Raw genomic sequence first — 15,547 nt, forward strand, 5'->3', positions numbered from 1 at the left:
GTGATTTCATGTAGTGGCTCCAGAGAGCTGTTAAGCAGAAATGATGACTTTTGAATATCTAAATGAATTAAATCGGATTTTTCTCTACATTCGACAAAATGTTGTCGTTGAATGGTAATCGTAAAAGTGGTCCATGTACAAACGGATTGTCATCCGGTATTGAATACAATGTTTTTTTTTCAATCGTTTGTTTTTATTTTTTCAGTTTTTACCTGGGGCTTCGTTGGGACAAAAAGCGACTCCGGGGGGAATCAAACATTTCTTCTAAGTACACCTAAGCTTGAAGTCTTCAACAAAATGTTTATATCGATTTCTCTAGAAAATCCGCGCCCCGTAGATCTATGTGTGCCTCAACTAGGAAGCCCCACACTAAAACTATAAGTTGTTTAAATAATGTTTCAATATAGCCGGCTTGCTTGCACAACGTACATTTCTCTTGGTTTTTCACTACGCATTGGCTTATTACTGCTTACTTACTTATCTACTACATGTATTTAGATATCATAACTAGCGCGGTTTAATAACGTTCAATAATCAACTTAAGGTTAAAAAAAATACATCGATCCAAAACCAAACCATCCATTTACGGTATTGGTTTGCTTCGGGATACTTTTTTTTGTCTGGAAAATAAAGTTCTATCTTTTTTTTGCGAATCTATACAGTTGCAACGTTTAACGGTCTCCGTTAATGTGGTTTCAATCAACCAAATCTTCTCAGCTGAAACGTTCAGTGAATGTATTTTAAATGTGTCTCGAAAATTATTTCCTCTCATCAATGGGATTTCTCCGGTTAAATTATGCTCGCGTTTTAACAGTAACAATGACGACAAGACAGACAACGACAAAGCGCGCGGAATAGGGAGCTGGAAAAAAGTGTTCGAGAACGCACGAAACAACGTGTTTAAATTTTTTTTTCTGGTAATTGTTAAGCTGTTTTTTCTGTTGTTTTTTTTTCGGAAAATTCCATAAAGGGTGGTGGGTTAATGTGAGATATATCTGGTTGATTCAATGTTTTTCTTCCTTTTAAATCCGTTAGTTTCCTTACTTTGGAATTTTTGAATGAAAAAAGTGGATTATGTACGGACAAAAATGCTTTCTAAAAGCGGTTTCTGTTTTTCATCTATGTATTTTGGTTTTGTTCTTAAATTTTTCGTTGGCGTAAAGAGAAGAAATTATTACACCTAGAGCTTTACTCAACAACATTAGTGTCGTTATTCTCTTCTTTAAGTTTAACATTCATACATGAGTTTTACCACAGACGATTTAGTTTTTTTTTTTTCTATAATAGCTTTTCATCGAAAACATACGAAAAACGAGATAAAAGGGAGGGTAAATACAGATTCAGTAGTCTACTTTTGTTGTTCTTTTTTTCTATGTTTAAATATTCGTTACTGTTTTAGAAACACGCGTCGATTATTATTGGTTTGTTGATTTGCTAGATTGTGTTCCTCGTTCCATTTATCAATGTGTACTCACTTTCTAAGTTATTGGTTGCATTTGTTAAAGTCTGGTTTGCTTAAGAAAATTTCCTCAATCTTTTAACTACAAACATCGTTCTCAACAATTATTTTGTTCCTCTTCTTTTCGAAATTCGGTAATCTTCCTTCAATTTTCGATATCTACATTCTTCAGTTTCAGCGTTTGAACTACCTAGAGTTTATTTTTGTTATTTTTTTTCCTTTTGTTTTTACTGTTTCCTCTCTATTAATGTACTCGTAATTCGAATCACTTTAAATATCACAATTCAGTTAACATTTAAATTAAGAATCAATGTTCTTTTTTATCATTTGCCATTTAGTAAAAGTTGTTTTCGTCACTTTGAGAAAAAAAAATTTTGATGCAAATTATTTTCTCTAATGTGAGTTTATTTTTTAAGACTTTTTTTGTTGTTGATCTTGTTTTTTTTATCATATTTTTGTTTTGATTAAATGTTTATTATTGTACTAACTTGAGAATATAAATCTGTTTGTTAAATGTGCTAGTTGTTGAATTATGTATTTTATATCTTGTTCTTTTGTTTTTTTTTATAAGGTTGAAGTACTCGTTGGATCGATGATGGCCTGCCTTTAAAATAATAGGATTTTTGTCCTTTATAAGTTTCTCTGCCCTTAAGTTCCGATTTTGAGACGATTACTCAATCTAGCCTAAGATCTCATTCTCAATCAGAATTCTGAATCTGATTCCTAAACTCGAATCTCGAAACAAGTTTGAATCTGAATACTAACTCCTAAATCTGAATTCCGAATCTGAACCCTGGATGTGAATTTCTAATCCTAATCCTGAATTTGAATTCTAAATACTGACTTCTGAATTCTGAATCTGAATTCTGAATCTGAATACTGAATCTGAATTCTGAATCTGAATTCTGAATCTGAATACTGAATCTGAATTCTGAATCTGAATTCTGAATCTGAATTCTGAATCTGAATTCTGAATCTGAATTCTGAATCTGAATTCTGAATCTGAATTCTGAATCTGAATTCTGAATCTGAATTCTGAATCTGAATTCTGAATCTGAATTCTGAATCTGAATTCTGAATCTGAATTCTGAATCTGAATTCTGAATCTGAATTCTGAATCTGAATTCTGAATCTGAATTCTGAATCTGAATTCTGAATCTGAATTCTGAATCTGAATTCTGAATCTGAATTCTGAATCTGAATTCTGAATCTGAATTCTGAATCTGAATTCTGAATCTGAATTCTGAATCTGAATTCTTAATCTGAATTCTGAATCTGAATTCTGAATCTGAATTCTGAATCTGAATTCTGAATCTGAATTCTGAATCTGAATTCTGAATCTGAATTCTGAATCTGAATTCTGAATCTGAATTCTGAATCTGAGTTCTGAATCTGAATTCTGAATTTGAATTCTGAATCTGAATTCTGAATCTGAATTCTGAATTCTGAATTCTAAATCTGAACTCTGAATCTGATTCCCGAATCTCAATTCTGAATCTGAATTCGGGAGTTTAACTCTGAATCTTGAAACTGAGTGCTAAAATTCTCACAAAATCTTTTTCTAGACAGATCAAATCGAAAAGAAATGCCACCAGTTACATTTCTATTTCCTCTCTCAAGGGGTGAGGCCCTATCGGTGACTCTGCAGGGCAACGGCCGCGTCGTCGTAGTCCATGGCTTCCGTTTCTTCGAGTTTGGCGGCGCCGCTGCAGATGCGGCACTTGCAGCACACGATACAGGGTGCTGCTAGGAGTAGCAGAGGGGATGCAACCAGTAGCAAAATTCCAAACCCGGCAAAGATTCCAATCACCTGAGCCCGATGCCACACGACTGAAGCCCTCGAGTGACCCAGCTTGTTCTTGCAGGGGCCCTTGTCGTAGTGGCGCAACAGGAAATCGTCCTAAGGGGGAGAAAAAAAAAAGAAAAGTATGATTAATATGTTGATTAACTTTTGTAAAAAGTATTTATTTTAAGTTATCCACATCTCATCAGAATCATTTGGGTGGGACCTTTTTCTTGCTACGACTAGCTGCTAACTTTATGGTTCACTTAGACAACAACAAATTAACTGTTTTACTAGTAAACGACGTCTGATCTCTATCAGGATAACATATCAGCCACATCGCCGAAAGCATTGATAAAAATAATCCAACACAATAACAATAATTTGATTCTTGGTGGATCGCAAATTCACCATTCACCGAATGAAGGACTTGAATTTCGTTAACGGAAATGTTGTTGGAAGCACTTGGGCAGTGGAAAAAAGTGGCTTGTATATTTGTAAGTAGAACTTGGAATGAATTGATTACACAATTTTACTATCTCTCCATGGTTACATAATATAATTTGTTTATTCCTGATAAACCATGCATATGTTGTTATTCATCTCATCGCTTGCTTCGATAAGACGAATCTCAACACTCCTCCTCAACACACGAATTCCTGCAGTCTTCAAACAGCCTCCGGAAGCTCCTCTTGAAGATGGGGCTGCTCCTCCAATGTGGTGGAAAGAGAGGTGATGAGAAAGAAACGTTGCAAAAGTAGAAGTAAAGTTTTTTCTTCGTAAACATAGTTACCATGACAGAAGTGACGTCACTACCGACCATTTTCGCGACGCATTTTGCCTAGGATAAATGAAGCTCCCTGACAACGACGCGTCGCGATGTAGGGCTTGTTTATGTTTATTTTTCTTTTTTTCTCTCCGACGTGCAATAGTGTGCGTTCCTTTGCGCTACCTTAGTAAAATTGTACCTCATTGCTGCTGGCCTGAGGCCTGAACCCAACCTGTATACACATCTCAGGTGGCGATGGAAATCCCTTGCTAAGTGTTAGTAAAAGTTTTTTTTTTGTAAACATTGAAACCATGACAATTTGTGACGTCAGTTGCATTTCCAAACAAACAACCAACAGAGAAAATTATAGAGAAAAAAATCATTGCCAACTGCTGTTTACGATTCTCGCCTAGGATACATAAACATCCTGGCAAGTGACGTAGGCTTTGTTTACTATTTTACTTCTTGAATAACGAGTTCTCTATTAGTGTGCGTGTTTCTTCATCACCTTCTTTCCACCACATTGGCCTGAACCTCCCAGTAGTGCTCCCAACCAATGTTCCGAAAATCGATCATTTTCGATCAGCCATGCTTTACTGCATTCAGAGCCAAAAAATCGAAGCAGTCAATTTTTCCTCTCTAACCAAATCATATAAAGAATCATGCATGACAACGACGCTTATGTATTTGAAACATTCCCACAAAACATGATGTGGTGAAGAAGGACGCAGACTATCAGCAACGAACGTCTCGATGGTGATTGCCTTCCTTGATGGTTTTAAACCTTCTAGGATCACAACTGATATGTATCAGTTCTGAGATATGTGTAAAGGTTACAATATGATTTTTAATTTTTCGCTTTGCATAGAAGGACAAAATCATTACTAGGTAACCGCAATGAACTGTCCAGCATTTGCTACGGCTTTTTGAAACATGTGGACTATTATTTCTTCAGATTTTTCCTTCTGAAACATTCATGATCGTCTATCAATACCGAACATTATCAACAATGATGCGAGGATAGGCGTTAGTGAATGATTGTGGGAGCGACGTTCAAAATGTATCATCAAGTATGTCGATCACCGTTGAATTGCCACGTGACGAATAGCAACGGTAGCCCCCGATGGGGCATGGTATATTTTTATGTATCTAGTTAGTGTTGATGTTCGACAAATATTCTACGAATACTTTTACCACGTGCGTATCACAGCACTCGGAGGTATACGTATTCTAGCTTGAAACGAATCCTGACTGCTTTTCTTGAGCGATTTTCCGAACATTGCTCCCAACATGACGACATCCACATGGCTTTACGATCCAACGACCTTACATGGCACTGGCTTGACGACCTTACGTGAACACCGCTCGCAAGTTTTCCAGTGGCTCCTGGTCCGACAACTTCCACCTGGTTCCTGACTTGACGACCTTCCATGGTACCGGTCCGCCAACCTGCCCATGGGTTTCGGTTTGACGACCTATCAGTAGCTCTGGCCCGACGACTGCATTCGGGATCCCGGCCCAGAGACCTTTCATAGCAAAGGTCCGACGACCTTGTTTGGTTCCAGCTCTATGCTTTTCTTTAGACCCGATGCCTTTACAATGGCACGACGATCTCGTCTGGCTCACGGCTCGCCGACCTTCGAATGGATTCCGGTCCGCTTCTAATGGATCCGACCCAACGATCTTCCAGGGTAGCTATCCGACGACCTTCCGTGTTTCCTGGCTTGTCTACCTCCACCTGGCTTTCCAGTTCAACGAACCTCCAGTTGGCTAATGGTTCGACAGCCTTCCTCAGTTCGCGGCTCGTTGAACTTTCTTGGCTTCCTTGGATCGTTGGCTGGAATAGAAGCTGCAATCAAAGACATGAAATCCAACAAAGTGCCTAATATCGATTGCATTCCTGCTGAGATGCTCAAAGCCGACTCTGCCTTATCAGCAAAGTCTTTTTGCTGACATCTGAGATACTGCAACACTCCCGGCCGACTGGATACAGAGTATCCTTATAAAGGTCCCGAAGAAAGGAGACCTGACATCTCTTAAAGTACTCTGCAAAGTGATCCTAAACAGGATCCAGGAGAAAATTGACGCTATACTCCGACGGCAACAAGCTGGATTCCGATCCGGACGATCATGTGTGGACCACATCACAACGCTACGAATAATAATAATACTGGAACAAATCAACGAATTCCAGGACTCTCTTCTGCTGGTGTTCGTTGATTTCGAAAAAGCACTCGACCGACTGAACCACGAAAACATCTGGGTGGCTCTAAGGCGACGAGGAGTCCCAGAGAAACTAAGCCCATCTCATCGAAGCACAGTACGAGGTATCAGTACGAGCTTCAGGTATCAGGAAAAGGGTAGGCTTAATAGCTGCACATTATCCAAACAAACGGAAAAATTGTGCCTAGTTTTTTTTTCACAGATTTCATCATATACCTTCCTGAGAAATCCGAAAACCATAGAAAGGATCGGGAAATAAAATCAATATATTAAACATGGCAAAAAGGCCGATCAAACCAAAATTTTAGGGTAGTTTTATACATATATTTACTTTAAAAATCACAAGAAAAGTTGATCGATGGAGCCTTGAGTGTAAAATTGAACGCATTTTCGCTTGATGCCCTTCATCAAAGTCTTTACAGTGTCACCCTGTATCAGTTTCTCATGTTTTTTCCATTTTCTTAACATGTCCTTCTTGTCTTTGACTGTCTTCTTTCTCTTCCAAAGTTTCCGCTTCATAATTGCTCAGTACTGCTCCACTGGGCTCAGCTCCGGACAGTTTGACGGGTTTATGTCCTTTAAAACAAAATGGACAGAATTGGCCTCATACCACTCCAGGACACTTTTAGAATATTTAGTGGCATGATGCCAAATCTGGCCAATAAAGCTAAGCTTCGTCGTGCTGCTGCAAGAACGGCAAAAGGCGACTCAGATTTGTAGATCTCGCCATTTAAATACTTTGCCCTCTGTCACGAAAGGCTCTTCAGTCCGAAAGAGCAGATGGCCAGGAGGCGAACTTCGACATTTTCTTCTTCTTAAATTTGTCGTCCACCTCGAACTTGCTCTTGCTTCTTCTTCTTCTTCTGACACCAACATGGCCAAAACTTGTATGCATCCTGGAAAATGAAAAACTTGCGTTCCTCATTTTTCTTTTCAACATAGTATCTGATACATAGAACATGCATTGCAGATACTACTACGGCCAGGCCAACCATGTGATGATAAACGCAAAAGATTCAGGAACAAGGGAGGAATGAAGCGTGGAGTTCCCTGCCAAACGCTTCATATGATTGTATATGGTTTTGGTGTTAAATTTAAAATAAAATATAAATAAATAAACAGATTAAAAGTAATAAAGAACGGGCTCACCAAATCAAAGGGAAACTATAGTTACGGATGATTCAGGACGCAAGAATAGCTTCACTGCGGCAATAATTTCTGGAAACTCGGCTTGACTGGATCAGGGGATGTTGGGGAAACAGCTTGCTTTGCTTTTTCGCAGGAACCGAGGCTAACTAGTAGGTCTTCTTTAGGGTGGGCCTCTATTCCAGAGTCCGATCGGTTCCATTTTTCGTACTTTAGCCACCAAAAAGCTTCCAATTCCGAATATTTCACATATATCACAAATTGCAGTAAATTTTCCTGTCAAAAAATAAGCTGCGTCCACATCGAACTTGCTCTTGCCGGTGAAAAACTCCAACCCCGGAATTTGCTTAAAATCGGCTTTCATATACGTTTCGTCGTCCATCACACAGCAGCCATATTTTGTCAGCGTCTTCTCGTAGAGCTTCCGTGCCCGAGTTTTAGCCGTCGAATGCTGCCGCTCATCGTGGTTTAGGAAGTTCTGTACCTTGTATGTATGTAGTCCAGCTTTCTTCTTTGCAATCTGGACGTAGCTCAGCGACATGCAGATCTTTTTAGCCAAATCACGGCTTGAGATGTTGGGATTTGCTTCAATCATCCGTTTTACCTTTCCCTCCATCTTTTAATCTCCAGTTCCGGTTTTCTTCCAACTCCTTTGCCGTGGTCCAACGTCAATTGCTTCTGGAACCGCTTCAGCACTCTGGAGGCAGTTGAATTGTGAATGTTCAACATTTTCCCCAAATGCTGGTGCGACAGGTCAGGAAATTTCAGGTGTTTGGAAAGAATTTGTTCTCTCGACTCGCGTTGGTTCACCATTTTCTATCCATTTTCATTGAATCGAAAGACACGACTTTGAGTTTGACAGCATGTAAACAATACACATCAACGAGAAAGTGGGCAAAATTTCGTTGATTTTTTCCCAATGATAAAAAAGTTATCCCCTGTTGAATGTGTCGCAATAATTTCGTGTTCGTCCCTTATTTAACCTTCCCATGCCGTTCGCAAAATATCCGTTTCGGGGAAATTTGAGTTGTAGTTTGATTTCGTTCTCCTGGCTGTAAATGTTAACCGATTTTGATGATATTATATTCATTGTGTAGGTAATTTGTTCTTATTACTCAAAATTTTAAAATAAAGTCGATATGTATTACCAAGTTATCAGAAACTGGTTCAGAAAGTAAAAAGTCCGAAAAATCAATTTTATTTTTAAAATGCTTATAACTTCTGACAGCTTTTCTGTATTTAAGTGTTTCATTGATGTTTGAAACCGTCAAGAATCCATCTATTCGACAGTGTATAGATATGTTGGGGTCCAATGAAAGTTTTGACCGCTATCTCAGATCTTCCGGTAGAAAAAAAATCTAACTTTAAAAAAACGATATCCGTTTTTTTGCTTTGCATAGCTGTATTTCATTTCCCAATGAACCGATTTTCAAAACTCAAATTTCAATTTTTTGACGTTAGTTTGATCATTATTTTCATAGAACATACTTGGTCTGTCAAAATTCATAGTTCTTCAGTATATTGGAATGATGATAAAGAGATTTTAAATGTGCGCTTCGGGTCATATTGACCCGAACGGCATGGGAAGGTTAAAAGATTCAGGAGATTTGAGTTTACAATGATCAGAAAATATTCTTACCAGGGTGAGGGCAAATAAATGATTTTTTAATGACAAAGTTGGCATTCAGCCTATCCACATTGGAATTTTTAAGCATAAAAGCTTTTTTCTCATTAGAATGAGAACTTTTTTTAACTTACTTTGTTAAATTCAGACATACAATAAAGAAATGTAGTCGGGCAAAAGAGGGACATTTACACACTAAGTGGAACGTAAATATACACAGAAAACGTGTCTCTCAAAACTGCAACCTTTAAAATAAATCACCTGTAATTAACAAAACCTGTAATTTTAAATTGTTTTCCTTGAAAGTTAACGAAGATTCATTTATTATTACAGCAAATGTCCTGTAAAAAAGTTGTACACTAAAAATTAAATGTCACGTAATCATGTTTTCGACCTGTAAAATTACGGTAAATGTCCTGCTCCTTTTTGTTACATGACATTTGCGTAATTTTACAGGAAATAATTTTTGCTATGTAGGTACAATAGTACCTATGAATCATAGCCTAACCATACAGGAGCTTGAGCTTGTGAGCTTGAGATGGTTATCAATAACGGTCCACCGCGGCCCCTCCTAGCCAATGGCATAATGGCTGCACTCCGTGATTGGTTCGAAATAATCAATATTGCACAATGAACCAAATGAAAGGTTGCTGGGATCAAGCATCACAACCTCACTGTACAGTTTTGAGAATTTCAGACTTTAATATGAACCAATAATGACGCCGGCCAAGTCCTTATAGTCGATAAGAGGAAGGGAAGTCCACAAATCTCACTGAGTGTTTGGAGTGAAGTAAGGTGGCATGGAAATCACCTTGATAAGTGATGTGACCACTTGAAACATAAGCTCCTAATCTACTAAAATGCACTTATTTTCTTTCATATCATAATAAAAAATAAATAAAATTATCATTTAACGGATTCGGTTTAAAAATTAAGAAAAATTAACCCTTGTCAATGAAAAATAATTATTTTATTTACATAGTATTTAAATTTAAAATTTAATTTAAACAATTAAAAATAACTGAGCACCTAATCTTGAAATGAAACTTGCCTTGTTTCTGGTCTTTAGATATGGTAAACTTTCATTTTTGAAGAATAAAAAACAAGTTTCCCTGTACAATTAAGTTATTAGCGTTTAGTATAAAAACAATTTATTAACAAAATATTAAATTGAAGTTAAAGAAGAACCTACAAATATTTATACATATAAAATCAAAATTCAATTGATTTGCAGCATTTAACTAGGCATTCGCTTAGGCTTAAAAGAATACTGAGCTAATAATAAAAAAACTCAAAATAAATTTTCGTTGGGTTCAAACGAAAAAAGTTATAAGCGAATTAGTTATTAAAACTAGTTACATCTATAAATTTAACTTCATAAACAGTCAAACGTTAAGCAAATTGACTAATAGCCAGAAAATTGATATGAAAGTCTGTGAAAGTGACTGAAAAGTCTAGGCTGTAGTTTTTAAATTCCCTAATTTGCACGGAAATTAGAAGGTTGGTTCGTAGAAAATGAACAAATTCAAACTATGCCTGATAATTGGATCGATTATTGGAAAAGTTTTTTTTTCTCAGCACAATACAGACCAAACACAATTTAGCTTCCAATTTAAAATAAATACAGGGAAAAGTCAACGGTACTTATCTGATTGTTGCGTAGGTTTTTCTTCCTCAGCCTGGTCATTAACGTGCTTCTGAGGATGCTGAATGTTCCGAATGCTCCAATGCTGTTTTTGCGAATTTTGTTCTTTGAGAAGCTCCAACGCGGCTTCATAGAAAACCCTGCCTTTTGTGATCTTGATTGTTCAATTTACAACTCCCTTTGTACACAATTTCCAAAAAAAAATTGAAAATGTTCCATTATTCCAAAAATCAAGAAGGGATCATATTTTAAAAAAAGATTTTTTGCGTACGGATATTTGGCATAACTCAAAAATAGATGTGAAAAATTGTTTTATGGAAGTTCGTAACTTCCCACTTTGGGAAAAAAGGTGGAAAGTCCTTAAATATTGACATTATTTGAGTCTTTATGAAGCTTTAAAAAACAGAGTACAAATTTCAGATCTTGAAAAACAAGTTTAGAGATTCAGTAAATAATATATACCATCTTTGTATTGCAATTCGGAACTCCAGCTGCAGCTCTCATTTCAAAGTTGTTGGTTCTAAACCATGATGAGGTTTGATTTAAAAAAAAAAATGCTTACAAAAATCTAAGTTTGAATAAATTTTTACAAATAACATTTATTTTTGCAAGGTGTAGCAATGCACACCGGGTCAGCTAGTGATTTAATAAATTTGGTTAATTTTCTATACAAATTCTCATATTTAAAGACCTTTTTCAAAGAAAACTTCCGCATTTCACGTAGAAAAGTCGAATTTTCATCGTTCAGTTATTGAATGAATCTATTGCAGAAGTTTTTCTTTGAAAATGGTCTTAAAATGTGTGAATTTGTATTGAAAATTACCCAACTATATTGAATCATTTGGCAAGGAACCCACGAGAACCCACCGCGCCGTATGCACAACGTTGTGCTCTGCTTGGGCTTTAGACGCTGTCGAATCGTCATTCCATCGATCAATCACTGGTTCGTGGCAAAGGTTCTTCGCAATGAAATCGACTGTTCATGGACATTTACGAATTGAGATATATTGAAAAAAAAAAAATAGTCACGCAAAATAATCAAGACCGTGAACATTTGAACGCATTTTTCACCTTTGGATGGAAGTTCTTAGATAAATCAACATCCAGTAACTTAGAATTTACAAAACGAAATTTAACCCTTACTCAGAAATAACTCGATATATTATTCAAATAATTAAATTCTTATTCTTCGTCCATTAAATGATTCTATAGAATAGGAAAACTGTTTTTAGTTTTACAAGCCAGTGTTTTGTGTTGTTAAAAAATCATAAAATCTACTTACATCCAGACTAGCCAAACAGTACCAGCAGAAGACGTGCTTACAGCGCTTGCACATCATCTGCGCACAGCCTTCGTCCTTTTCGATCGGGACAGCACACATCGGACAGCACTTGATGAGATCATTGTCGAACGGAATTCCGTGCCCGTCGGTTTGACCGTCTGCGGCCAACCGTCGGGTATTCTCCTCGCAGGACATCGTCGGGTGCCACTAAAAATTAAACAAAAATTTGTTAACTTCCATTCTGTAGAAACAAGTTTCTTGGGCTTACCGTCTTTTTGCAGCCGGAACAGAAATCTTCCCGGCATGTGGGACAGTGAACGGCACACGGAGACGGCAGGTTCGAGGATGAGGATGACTGTAGTGGCACTATTCTATCGGAAGACGCGGTGTTGTTGTTGTTCTGGGTGCTAGGACTGTTCGAGAGTTGCTGTTGTGATTGCTGGTTCTGGCCAACCATACAGATCGTTTCACAGCCGGCCTTCGGACACCAGGTTCGGAATTTATCCAACTCCACCTCTGCGAAAGGAAAAAAAGGTTTAAATATAGGAATTAAAAATAAATCCAGAACATACTATGAACTGAAGGTTTAAAATAACCCTTTCCAAAGCTTATAATTTTGTGATTGTGCCTCCCTTTTCATGGCGGATAATTATCAAGAAAAAAAAATCAATTAATGTCACCCATAAAATCGCAAACTCAATGATACAAAGTGACGATGGCACGCATATTAAACAGATCCACCCCGATTTTTATGGTAGGACGTCGAAATGCCACCACCGCTCTTTTTGCGCTTGGTCGATTGTTCAACCAGCAGGCAGCAGAAGATACTTATGAAAATACTATATAATCATTATGGACCTCGCCGGTGACAATTATTATGTGAACGTTTAACGACAACACCACATACACCCCCCCCCCCCCATAAAGAGTTGATGGCATTTTAACCGAGAGGGTGGGATAAAAGAAGTCTCAACCGAACTGAGGCAGTGGCAACTTAGTGTAGTAAAGAGGTCAACCCATCATCGCCATTTGCAACCCCACCCCTTCGAAACGGGTAATGATGGTGCTTGGCAGCAGATCGAAGACCTCCGATCAATTGAAAAGGTACCTCCCAAGCTTAACAAAAATGGAACAGTGGATTACAGAGCTTTGGTTTAATTTTTTAAGTTTTTGAAAAAAAAGAATCCTACACCAATAGAATGTTGAACAAAGGGACAAAGCTATATTAAGCAAGACTTAAAGAAACACCACATTTATAGAAACCGACTTGAAACCCGAAAAAAATGTCAAAGAACAGCATCCCAACTAACCTTCTGGGAGATTTATCAGGTTAAAATTTCCCTCTAATAAGTAATTTGGGACTTTTTTCTGTGAACGTAATTTTTGTCAGTACAAGTCTCATCTCAGTCAAATTAATGAGAAACTAGGCTACGGCTGTGAACGACGATTGTGATTTTTTTGCTGCTAAAGCTTGCTTCTTTATAATTGGAACAAACTTATTTTCATATTGTGGCGCTCCTGGTGGACGGATTTAGAAGATCTTGGTGCCCATGTGTCGGGAATTTTGTCAGCTTCACGTTTGTATTTTTGACGACTGTACTTTGTAAACAATCAACATGGAAGCCGGAAGAAGGGGAAAAATTGTGCACAATTATTTGAAAATCCATTGTGGTCTGCATCTAGGCTTGCTGAACAGCTAAAATTGCATAATAATACCGTATGGCACGTTATCAAACGGTTTAAGGAAACATTTACGACGAATCGGAAGCCTCAAGCCAATCGTCGGAGTGGATCTTTCGACTGCGTGGTAAGATTTTAAAGACGATTAAGAGGAATTCCAATCTGTCGGACCGTGATTTGGCCAGAAAATTCGGTGCTGTCCATAGTACGGTGAGGAGAATTCGACTCTGGGAAGGAATCAGATGGTATCGAGCTAGCAAACAGTCAAATTAGACCATAAAAAAGAAAAATTGGAAAAAGTCCGAGCTAAATATACAACCAGGTGCTGACCAAATTCAACGAGTGTCTTCTGATGGACGATGAAACCTAAGTCAAGACTGACTTCGGGCAAATCCCAGGTCAAATTTACCTGGCAACGGCTTGGGGGGATGTTGCAGACAAATTCAAATTTGTTTTTGTCGCCAATTTTGCACGAAAATATATGATTTGGCAAGGCATTTGCAGCTGTGGCAAAAAAAAACGAAAGTTTTCGTAACAAATAAGACAATGACGTCGGAACTAAGTACCAAAAAGAGTGTCTTTGAAAACGAATTTTTCTGTTCATTCGATCCCACGACCGTCCCGTAGTGTTTTGACTAAATTTGGCAAGCTGTCATTACAGTAGAGTCGTTCAAAAATCGTATACAGAGAAAGGGGTTCAGTTTGTTCTCAAAAAACCTTAACACACCAAACTGCCTCCAGTTCCGCCCTATTGAAAAAATAGTGGGCAATCATGAAAAGGAGACTCAAAGAAAAGGGAAAGGTTGTCAAATACATCAATCAGATGAAGACCTGGTGGAATAAGATAGCTAAAATGATAGACGAAGAAGGTTTGCACCACCTAATGAGCCGTGTTATATGAAAATTTCTAGAATTCTTTCGAAACCGTGACGAATCTGTATTTTTCCTTAAAAATATGAAAAAATGCTACATTTGTATAAAAAAGATCTTGAATTCAATGATGAATAACTGAAATATAGGCAATTTTTTTGTTCCAATTGTATCTGAAGCAAGCTTGAATGTTTTTAATTTTAAAACATTATATCAAATTATTGTTAATTTTTTTTTACCTCAAATGTTATTATATTTGAACCGCTTTCGACCAAGGCATGGCATCGAAAAACATTGCTTAGACGGATGCTAATACAAAGCCAATAAGCTCTACTGTTCAGTTAAAAAATCAGCTCATCAAATCATTTTAAAATTTGAAAATTTATAGTCAAGCTCATGATAGAACGGGCAATTTTAGATCTCTTTGTGTTCAGTTTTCCCACAGTCAATATGTAACAAGATCCGTGCGAAATTTTTAACGTAGTGAACGGAAATTACTTGAACTTAAAAGGTGTTAAATAAGTGTTAACAAGAAAGCCACAAATTTTGCTCTTAAATTATTCGTAAATCACTCTTGGCATGAGACGTTTAATTTTACGACATATAGGTGCCGTACACGAATTGAAACTAATTTTTAATTGTAAATTTCGATTTGCAATTCATTTAACCTTTTGTATTGGAACTCTAAACTTGACATAAGAAACCCCAACCTCGTCTTTAGAATGGGTTTTTATTAAGAAGTGTAACAAAACAAATTACTGATATGAGATATTCTTCAAGAAAACAATTTGAGTCTCAATTTTATTGTGTGTTTCTAAACATCACATTCAAAAAGGTTTTGATAAATTTCATAAGACCACAAATTGGGGTACTCTGGATATAAATATGCATCAAAGTAATCGAAAGATTCCTTTTAATTCAACCACGGTATTACAAGGAATCTTTCGATTGCTTTGATTCAGTTGAATCATTCAACCAAGTAGGCTCACAACACAATAGAATAAATATGCAATTTTTCTATCAGCTTTAATTTTTTTAAATAACTTGTGTAAATATTTTAAAATCA

General features: G+C 37.1%; 1 protein-coding gene across 1 annotated transcript in view; it reads right to left on the bottom strand.

Moving 5' to 3' along the window:
* Positions 1-3,006: 3,006 nt before the first annotated feature.
* The window catches only part of LOC129756032 (uncharacterized), a 121,215-nt gene continuing 108,674 nt past the window's right edge, over positions 3,007-15,547 (bottom strand). The window contains exons 5-7 of the mRNA XM_055752786.1: positions 12,200-12,447; positions 11,932-12,138; positions 3,007-3,359 (exon numbers count right to left, since the gene is read on the bottom strand). Of these exons, the coding sequence (XP_055608761.1) occupies positions 3,090-3,359; positions 11,932-12,138; positions 12,200-12,447 (725 nt within the window). The 3' untranslated portion in view covers positions 3,007-3,089. The remainder of the gene's footprint in view (positions 3,360-11,931; positions 12,139-12,199; positions 12,448-15,547) is intronic.

This window comes from Uranotaenia lowii, chromosome 3 (assembly GCF_029784155.1).
Source record: "Uranotaenia lowii strain MFRU-FL chromosome 3, ASM2978415v1, whole genome shotgun sequence".
Lineage (NCBI taxonomy): Eukaryota > Metazoa > Arthropoda > Insecta > Diptera > Culicidae > Uranotaenia > Uranotaenia lowii.